This window comes from Balaenoptera musculus, chromosome 14 (assembly GCF_009873245.2).
Source record: "Balaenoptera musculus isolate JJ_BM4_2016_0621 chromosome 14, mBalMus1.pri.v3, whole genome shotgun sequence".
In the NCBI taxonomy this organism is placed as follows: domain Eukaryota; kingdom Metazoa; phylum Chordata; class Mammalia; order Artiodactyla; family Balaenopteridae; genus Balaenoptera; species Balaenoptera musculus.
In genome coordinates, this window is record NC_045798.1 from 59461294 (window position 1) to 59472329 (window position 11036).

Sequence of the window (11036 nt, forward strand, 5' to 3'; positions counted from 1 at the left end):
CTTTTAACATACCTGTGCACACTCTTAATACAATTAATATGGTTTAAAACAAAAATACAATGGCAGCAGATTTTGGTTGTATTCCATTTACAAGGTTGTTTTGCCAAGTGTGATAATACAGAACACATCCATACAGATTAGTGCTGTAAAAAATGGCTGACCCTCCTGGTGGTGGATCCCATAGTTCCCATTTACCTTAGCTGGTGTCTGATGGAAACATTGTAGATGTTATGGGTCTTTTTTCCCTACATCTTTAAGAAGAAATAAAGACTTCCATTTCAACTCCATTTTAGTAAATAAATCTATCCAATGAAAGGATATAGGAAAAATGAAAAAGAAAATAAAAGACAGTAATATAAAATAGGTAATGAAAGAGACTAAAGTGAGAAAGAAGATCATGAAAGACAATAAAAGGAAGAGTAAATTAAAAGTTGTGATGGAAAATGGTGAAAATGGTAAACTAACACACAATTGTAAAGCAATTATAATCCAATAAAGATGTTTTTAAAAATGGTAAATAAAATATGGAAAAGTGACCACAATATAGAAAGGGGAAGTCCAAGAATGTGGGCATGAACCATTTTAAGAATCTAGCAGAGCCAATTGATGAGGATCCCTGGAGGAGAGTGGCCTGGCATAGAGAGAAGAGTGAGGTATGCAATGAAATCTTTTCACATACCATCCGTGTGTACTTGAGTCAACTGCCAAAGCTCCTTGAGTCTCAGGTTTTGCTTCTGAATAGGGATAATATCTTTCCTGCATGAGTGTTATGAGGATTAAGCAAAATACAACAAGATATGTGGAAGATCTTGGTGTTGAATCTTTATGTTTCTTAATATATGCCAGATGATCTATTAAGGAAACTCGAGAGCTTAGAAAGGAATAAGAGAATCCATTAACAGAAAACTTTAAGTTGAATGGGTTGGTCAAAAGCAGCCATTTATTCATGTCTTATAACATGATCTTACAAACATCATACAGAGCTGGCACGAAAGAACAGACACCATCTCATATACCATGCTTCCTCCCAAATCACTTCTATTAAGTTACAACATCAGAACAAATCAGTTACTGAGTTACACAGTTCTTCAAATATGGATACCTCCCCATTAGGGTGGTTAGATTGACTATTCAGACAAACAGTTAATTTACATGTTTAATACAGGGCAGAATGTGTAACAGAATTCAAGATATTCACACAGATATTGTAATACAATATAAAACAGTACAATTTTCAGAAGATGATGAGATCACTATGCCCCTGCCTGTTTCAATTCCTTTCTAGTTTTTCTTCTTTCTTTTCTTAACAGCAGTTGCAAATAGTTTTACTCAACTTTTCACATCGAAAAACACTTTAAATTTTAAGAACTAAAAACTATTTACAAATTAGTTATTGTAATTTTGTAATTATTTGTTGTTGGTTTCATTGTTCTCCTAAAAAAAAAAAAAAACCTCCCTCCTCCAACAACAATACTTTCCTTGGTACCATCATTAACTTCTAGAAGCTCTGACGGATACTTAGGGTTGACTTCTTACAATGTTTCAGAGCTCCAAAATATATTATCTTCCTTGACCCATGATACCAAATATACAAACATTAAAAGGCCATATGACTCCCCCAAACCATATACTGACTACAATTCATTTCACATTGCTTTCACAGAAATACTGAGTGGACCAAGATGCTGTGAGTTGACTTTGTGATGGCATGAAGATGATGATTGGAGAATATTCTTGTTTAATCCCCAAATCATCTTAAAGCACAAGAAGAGAGGTTGATTTCAATCTTTGTATATAGAGTGTAAAACATTTTCTTTACATTAGGCATAATCATAAAAAAGCATGTATAAGTTGTTTTGAAAATGCCTTGTCATAGATTTTACAAACACTGTGGTATCAAACACATTCTCAAAAACTGCTAGAACACTGACACAAAACCTGACTCAAAATGTAAGTTTTTCAGTAGACTTCTTTTCTAACTTGCATATTTAAAATTCAACTGTACCTGAGTTTCACTCATACTTTTCTAAAAACTCAAATACAGTGACATTACCTCAAGTAAATTCTTTCCAAATAATCACAAGGTTTAATGGATTTTTAATGAATTTCAGAGCCCTGGCACTGGAAAGTGGTATAAGATACAGGTTTATAAACTGGTCAACAGACAACAGCTCAAGACAAATTAGCCTAGAAAAGACAGTGAAACATACTTGTGCTAATTTGACAGCCTAAATATATTATGTATGAACATATATAAAGTATATTAGGCTTGCCGTGTAACTATTTTTTATTAGTTTGTTGGGTTAAGTAACATTTTCTATCCAGCAATGATTACAACTTCACAACTTTTTTGTCTTCATTTCTTTTCAAATAGTAGCTTAGTCCTCTCTGGGAGAGAACAAGCTGAATGAAGACTTGGTTACCCATGCCCTTTATGTGTTCAAGGGATAACCTTGAATGTACACTTGCATACTATACATATTTCCTATAAGAAAATGCATTTCTAACTGGATTTCTCACTGAAGTTTATTTCTTTACCCACTAGCTAACTCAGCAACTTCAAAAAAGTATATAGGGCTTTCTTAGGCCACATTGACATTTGTCACAAGCAGTGAATAATTCAAGGCCATGGTTCTTATGTGAGATTATATTTTATTTTTGACTCACATGTAAACTTAGAGAGGGGAAAGCATATTTCGGCTATAGTATTCTCAACTCAGCCCTTTGATAAAATGATTTCTCATTTTGTTGACTGTTTTATTTTTTTTTTTCAACAAACCTAACTTACCCTTCTTATGATAAAATTGTGTCAAATAATTACAGACCAAAAAGAAATAATCATATACTTTTATATGCAGGACAACCATTTGCACATGACATAATAAAACGATCTAGAGAACATTTCTTTAATATCTTTGGGTTTAAAGAAAAATTGATTTCCCCAGTTGATTAACAATGGATGAATTTTCATAAGAGAAGACATGCTTTTCATTTCTAAATCCTAACAACCACACTGACTTCCAGCGACATGTTCCAATGAGATCATCACCACAGCCATAACTCGGGAATGCAGAGCAGTATTCCTAAAATGCTTGGCTACTATTATTTATATAACTGGTAACCTGCAGGGGAAATTGAATATCTTATGAAAATTTATCCAACTTCTCTAATAAAGAGTAAATTATCATAATACACATTTACAGTTACTTTCTGGTCTGATAATTCAATCCATTTCTAACAACAACAACAAAAAAGCTTTCATAAGCTTGCAATCATGTATCAGAAAAAAAAAAGAAAGAAAATTTCTCCTTGCCTAGTAAAAATCATTAAGTTCCAACTCATCATGGCTAGGATGCTAACCATCACAGAGCACATGCCACTTGGCAATTTGCCTCCTGGGATAGTCACAAATCTCCTTCCAGTGTTCTCCACTGGCTCCTTCTGCTGCTGCTCCCAGGACCAACCGCCCAATCACCTCATTTCGGGATCCCCTTTCAGAATCCAAAACCAGAAATTCAACACTTATCTCTTCAAGACCCTCACAGGGAATGTCAAAGACAAACAGTTCATTGAACACTGCGTTGGGGGTGCATTTCTTCACATGAGTCTTCTTTTTGGAGATTCTCTTTTTGGCATGGTACAGGTTCACTTTGACATAGGGATCTGCAATGAGAAACAACACACATTGTATTGACAAAACTTGGCAGGAAAGCCGATCTCAAGATAATGGTGCCTTAGAGATGCTAATAAAATGTGATTATTATGAAAATGAGTCAGAACAAAGTGAAAACATGGTTAAAGCTTGGCTTCTCTATTGTCAATAAATTGAAAATAAGTAAGAATGTACAACATAAGAGATAGTGGAGGACGGGAAAGAACTGTAATGGAAGGATGAAGAGATAACATAAAGGGGAAGAAAATAGAATGTTCTAATGACACATTCTGATTACTAATAATTCATTCCAGAGAATGGAATAGAAGGAAAAAATAGTACACAACATCTATCCTTACTGAGTTGTATGACTTTGGATAAATCTCACTAATTCTCTGAGCATGTGCTGCTTTCTCTTTTGAATGGGGGAATGTGCATTTAGAATTCACAATGGCAATGCCTTTTTTGGCTTTAATTTTTTTGTGGTTCTTTAACCACTTACTGTGTTTGTTTCCTGTTACCCAGTATTGATCTTTCCTGTGTCACCTGTATCCTGTGAATTTTAAGATCATACTACTTTATCACACATTTAATTATATTATTTTGCCCTTTTCTGGTTGCATGAGTTCATTTTAACTTCCTAACCTAAATCTTTAAGACCATGCTTTTAACCTCCATTATCTAATAATAAAACTACAACTAATAATAGCATTGGATGATAATTAATGAAATATATATTTCCAGACCTCATAATCCCCTTTAAGGTAAGTACTATTATATCCAGTTTGTATACAGTTTAAAAAACATACCCAATGTTACTATGCTAAGAAATGGAAGGGCTAGGATTTGAATTCAGATCGTTTTAAACCATAGGTCATGTGCTCTTTCTCATTGTACTATACAGCAAAGTTTCATTTTTTGTTTGTTTGTTTTTTTAGTAAAAATTAGTCACAAAACTAAAAGCTAATTCTTAAAGCAGACACCAGACACATAAGGAATTAAAGGAAAGATAATAAAAATAATAGAAATGTAAGGGTAGGCAGGCTCATTTAAAATAGTAAAATTAAGAACTTTTCCTAAAACTTAATTTTATTTCCATCACTGTGTTTTCGGCAATGGCCTCACTTCTGCATTTATTACTGCTTTCTGCTTCAACTCCATTCAGTCCGACATCTATCACATACTAGCTTTGTTTTGGATCTTAGAACTATGCAGTTTTCTTCTTCTTGATAATGGCCTTGGCTCACACTTTTATACCATAAAATGAGAAACAGAAAAACAATCACATAACTTGTGATTGTGAATAAAGGGTGAATCTACATCATAGCCCAATGTTAGTTATTAACTATTTTGCCTAATATATTGCTCATTTCTACACTGAGCCTGCGTTTTTCAAAAGCATTCTTACCTGAAAGTCCAGATACATCAGATTTAGGCAGGTGCCGAGCTTTTAAAACAACCACAGTGAGAGTATTTGTGATGGACTGATAGCAGAGAGAGATCAGTAACTCACCACGTCCTGAAGACTTCTAAACAAAGAGAGATATGATATAAATATGTTTTTATTATTCTTTAGTTTTGAAATTTATACTTATATTAACATTTTTAAATCACTATAATAGCATTGTTATTTAACTGTAATTTTCCTACTTATTTTACTTTAATATGCTAAAGAATCAAAGAGTAAGTAAAAGCTTTTGTGCAGTACCATCACCTTCTAAAACAACTACCTGCCATCTTGTGGTCTTTTTAGGTACTACAGAATGTTAAAATTCCTAATGAGTTAGCCACACCCATTACTAGAAATGTTTTAAAGGGGGATATTTAAAATGTATCTTACACAGAGGTATTTTTAGTTTTTGCTTTTTAATTAACTCTCCACTTTTTGAAGTTATTAATGGTAATGAAAATTATCTAATTATTTGAATGGATCTGTATATGGTAAAATTACTCATGTTAAGTTTGATTTGATTTCAAATTCTTTAGCTCAGACATTATTAGAATTTGAATTCAGAAAACCTGAAATTTAGTCTGACAGCCACCACTCTCTTAGCCCAGAGGACTGATGGAGTTAAAATTCTCTTCCCCCACCCCACCCAGAGTCCTCCTTTAATCCAAGGAATGAATTAAGTATTGGAGAGAATTGATTCAGAATATTTAGTGCTTTGTCTTTGAACAGTATCATAGGGTTTTTCTTTGCATAACACTTAGGTCTTATTTTTACTTTAACATTAGATAAGATGACCAAGAACTCAAAGTACAAGTTCTAACTGAAAGTCACAAAAAGTAAACTTGGTATAACTAAGAATGATGGTTGCCCAGAGCTCCTAAAACTTCAATATATATTTATATAAAAGCTGACATGGGGTAACTGTATGAATAAGCACTCCAAGAAGAATAAGAGTAGGGAACAAATCTTTATTCCCACTGTGCCACTAAACAGGTGACTCAAACTACTTAATATTTCTGGATCTTGACTTTCATTAATTTCAACAGAAAAAGGTGAGGATGTGGTCAAAACAAACTTTATGGTATTCTATAAAATTATGCTTTATAGACACCAGTTATTCTGAAATACAACAATTGGAATCAAATGAGCTCCATATTTAAAGGGAAAATACATTTAAATTTGATTAATTGATGTCTTATCATTTTCTAATAATTCCAGAACTACCAAAGTAGCGTAACTGTAAAGGCAGAGTAACTCACTTCCTGTTATACAACATAAAGGTGAATATTTGTAATTCAATATAATGAGATATCTCTTCCTTAAAAAGCAATTCTATGAAAAGTCACTAGAACTTCAAATACTCAAAATGAACTGACTTAATTTTCAATTTCAATTTGAATTTCAAATTCAATTATGTTGACATTGAAATATATTTTTAACTTTCTTATGAGTAAGAAATATTTGTCTGCATTTTAGTGGCAATCGTAGTCAAAATACTTGTGACAGAAATTAATAAAAATATTTATATAAATGATATTTAAATAAATCCATAAAGGGTTCCTCTTTATTTTATATCATTAAGATACTTTATGCATTTCAGTTGTGGGTTAAAATTTCTTTCATCTACTCTATCCCCCTGCTCCTCATTTGATTATGATTAATAATAGTTAAACATCGTAAAGATGATATGTATAAGACATCATTTTAATAAAAATTCCCTAGATACAAAAAAGCTACAAAAAGATTGTTTATAAATATGTTAAGCACTAAAAATGAATTACCCTAACATTTCTCTTGGTAATCTCTCTGTTCATTAACTTTTTTCCATCAGTTAATTCAATTCCTGTGAGAGGAATAAGGACTTCTCCAATTATATCATCTCTTGAAAACCTGTCAAAACTCAAGATTGTGAAGTGCAAGGCCAACTCTTGGATCTGGGTGTAGGGTATTCCATAGAATGTAAAGGTCTCATCAAAAGCTGGGTCCAAGGTCTTTCTCAGAACTCTGGTTTTCACTTTATGCTTCTTCTCTGGGAGAATCATCATTTTGATGTATGGATCAGAGGTCATCGACAGCTCATCCATGGCTGGCAAGCCACGGGCTTCTTTAATATTTACCACAAATGCTTTCTTCTCAAAGTTATACTCTAAGGAGAAGAAGAGGGTTCCCAGCTTCTCTTGTTTCTCATCTGAAGTAAGAGAAGTGCTGGACTTTAAGCTATCAGGGGAAACTGCCTCTTTTTCCCCTTCTGAAAAGAGCTTTGGGGTCACATTCTCCACGTCAGAAGGACTGCCAGCTTTGAGGTTTGTTTTGGGAAAATTGCCATTTAGATCTCTCTTCTCAAGATCAAGACGCAAAGAATTATTTGGCCCAGCTGGTTTATTCTTTACTTCATTTTTCTCATCTGCTCCAAACTTCTTTTTGCTGTTTAGGTTTTCAGGGTAAATATCAACTCCCTTTAGCACATGCACAAACTTATATGGAGGAGTCTTGTTAGATTTGGATGATTTTCTCTGACAGCAGATCCATGCAAACAGAGAGACTGTGAAGACCAGGCCAAATGCACTGAAGATCCCCACCACTGTGGGAATTTCATCTGAAAAATCAAATGACCAATAACATGCATTAATTGGGCAGAGTTGGAGACACCCTATTTGAAAAGCATCCTAAAGCTGGCAGTTGCTGTAGGTTGTACAAATTGAATTGCTTTCCAACTGTTCTGGGTGAATTATGTACCTATTTCATGTCACTTTCAGGAATAAACACATATATAACACATAAATAATAAATGCAGTAAGATAGAAAATCCTTCATTGTAGTAATTTTTCACAAATAAAATGAAAAGATGAAACTGGGCCTGGGCCAGGGATGGGAGAATGCTAAATGACCCTGACCTACCTTCGTTTTCTCAGATAACATGAGTCAACTACAGCATAATGAGTCAGTACTAATTTCATTATGTTTTCATTGACATTTTGAGGGTTTCCAGAAGTACCAATTCTTACTATGTAGCTCTAAGTGCATATTCTTCAAATACTGACAGAAATTATGGAAAATTATCTGCAATTGTCACAAAGTCATTAATAATTTCCATCCAAATTACAGAACAGTGGTAAAAGAAATGTACACACATTAGGGAAAAAAGAACAAAAATATATGAACAGTTTATTAATAGTATACAACTTATAAGACTACAAACTCATATGCTGACCCAAAATTCTTCAAACACTGAATTATCCAAAATACAAATTAATTACCTAAATAGGATAAAACCCAAACAATGGTTATAAATGAATTATCATTCTTTAACATGTAATGAGAAGAGTGCGTAGAGATAATTTAGAGTTCAATTTTATCCATAACTGATTTTTTTCCTAGCACATTTCCACATGGTAAATGGCAATCAAATTGAAACCAGCATTTGTTCCTTGAATGAGGGCACGTTAAATTATTGACATTAGGTAACACTGATTATGCATGAAGCTCACCCTGTTCCATATGTAAGTATATTCTCCAACCAATAATAAGTAACACTATGTAAGTAAAAGCAGTATTACTATATCTGGACACATTGCATCAGTTGAGTCAATGTTTAATATAATCAAAACTAATATAATTAATGTAATAATATCTGCCTTTAGCTCCATTCCAGTCTATTTTTTAATCCCAAATAGTGAATAATAAAGTTAACAGTTCCAGTCAGGAAAGGGTTAAGGCTTGTTTAACTAACCCTGAAAGAACAATCTTTTGTTTCTCCCCTCCCCAATCCCCCAAACTTCTGCCTATCTACTTCATAATCACAAAACTGAACTCAAATAATATAAGATTAAGAAATGACAAGAGCAAAAATGCCTAAGAACATAAAAAAGCAAATACAACAATAAAAAATTCTGTAGTTTGATTATATCAAAGAACTGAATTGTGTAGAGGTGAACTTTGAATTTCCCAGATAGAAAAAACAGGGAATGCTGCAGAAGAAGAATGAGGTGAGAGCTAAAGATCACCAGCTAAACTTAGTACCAGCTTTTCAATTTTTCCTTCTATTTAAGTCTTTGTGGGGAGAAAAAAAAAAAAAACAAAAAACACTCCTGGACTACCTAACAATCCAAGGCCAGGGAGCAAAAGCAAAGTCATGAACTATTCTTGATTCTTTAGTCAATGCAGGAAGAATAATTTTTTAAAAAGGAATAGAAAATAATTTTTTTCCTAAATAAACAATGCCAACACTAGAACATATTTTTAACTAACATAGCCTCTGAAAATTCCTCAGTATTCAAATATTTTTCTGATTTTCAAATCAGAAATTGGGAATACATATCATATCACAACAATATAAACTCAATCACTCAAATGGACAGCTGTGAAATTCATTTCTGAATATAATATCACAAATTTTCTGTATTTAATATTTATGTCAAATGGCAAAATATTCAATATAATATAGAAGGGCTCATCTACTCCCTGTGTATTCTCTACTGTTAAGCTCCTAAGCTTATGAGAGCAAAGATCTCAGTCATTTCACTCAGTTTCATAACAAACTTCTACAAATTCCCTGATATTTCCGAATACATGTAAAGTAAAACTCAAATCTCTTGCCTTTGGAATATAACGGGACCTAAAAATACTACTTTTCTATTTGAAGAAGTATATCTGATTTTTTTTCCTTTTCTTTTTTTTACTGAAAAAGGGGAGAGCAATGGTGCTAAAAATCTGGTATAGGAAAAGGGAAATTGAACAGGAAAATATAAGTCCTAAGTATAGTTTCCAGTACCTTTTAGCTAACTGACTTGCAACATTTCCCTTATCTCTCTGGGCTCCAGTTACCTCACCTGTGAAATGGAATTGGCTCAGCTAGTTAATTTTGAATATCCCTTTAACCCTAGTATCATAGGATTCTGTGTCTTTCGCTAGCAACATATTTCAAGGATACAAGAAAAACATAGCAGAGAAAAAAATACCTTATGGTACACTCTGCAATAAAATATACAGCCTAAATGCCCAATGTTCAAGTTATTTTATACCAAGATCAAACCCTTATGTAATCACAGAAACATCTGGCTTCCCCCAATAAGTTAAATACAGGTTTACGTACAAATAAAAATCACCTGCAGAATTAATGAAACCAACAAGCAAACAGACCTCTTTACTTAGAGCGCGCTGCAATTTACAGGGCTACCTGAATGATTAGGAACTTCTTGGATGTAAAATCGCCCTGGCAGAAAGCAATTTTAAGGAGAAAGATATCAAGGAAGGGAGAAACCACAGAGATAAGCCACTATTGCCCTTTAACAGTTCTCATTTTCCTACCTGGGAAATTTATGCTCAACATCCCGCGAACACACACACGCACACGCGCACACACACACATACACACACACACACACACATACCTCACCCCAGAGTATTTAAGGAACAACCGCAGTTATAAGCGGAGTAACTTGCTTACCAAATTCTTCCCGGCTGGTAGCGATCGGAGCCATTTTTTGCTGCGTATTCTGTCCGAGGTGCTGAACGGAAACTCCCTAGCTTGGTTCACTTGCCTGGATGTGAAGCGACAGGGCTTTTCCTAATGCTGAAAACAACGGCGCAAAGCACAGGGGACCTAAGCCTGGAATAGGGAGGAGGCAAAGAGGGAGGTCCACTCGCCCTCGCACAGTGATTTGCCACCCCTCTTCCTGTTTTGGCTCTTCAGAGACGCTTGTTTCCGAGACTCTAGAGGTGGCTGAAACCCGAATTGACGCAATCCTGACGCTACAGGGTTGAAATCAGCACCTCCCTCCTCCAAGCCTCTCCTCTACCCTTCATTCTTTCTTCTTCCCTTCCCTCCTGAGAATTCAACACACATTCATCAATTATTTTAACTGTTGGACTACGTTTGCTATTCTGTGAGGGCTCAGAGGTACATAGAGATGTCTCGAAACTCATCAATGTCAA

At 34.2% G+C, this 11036-nt stretch overlaps 1 protein-coding gene across 1 annotated transcript; it reads right to left on the reverse strand.

The window, feature by feature from the left end:
- Positions 1-1420: 1420 nt before the first annotated feature.
- SYT4 (synaptotagmin 4) lies at positions 1421-10808 on the reverse strand. The gene is made up of 4 exons (XM_036824075.1): positions 10549-10808; positions 6884-7698; positions 5061-5181; positions 1421-3663 (listed from the first exon to the last, which is right to left on the reverse strand). Exons 1-4 carry the CDS (start codon positions 10580-10582, stop codon positions 3356-3358), a joined length of 1278 nt encoding a protein of 425 aa, XP_036679970.1. The 5' UTR covers positions 10583-10808; the 3' UTR covers positions 1421-3355.
- Positions 10809-11036: the final 228 nt, after the last annotated feature.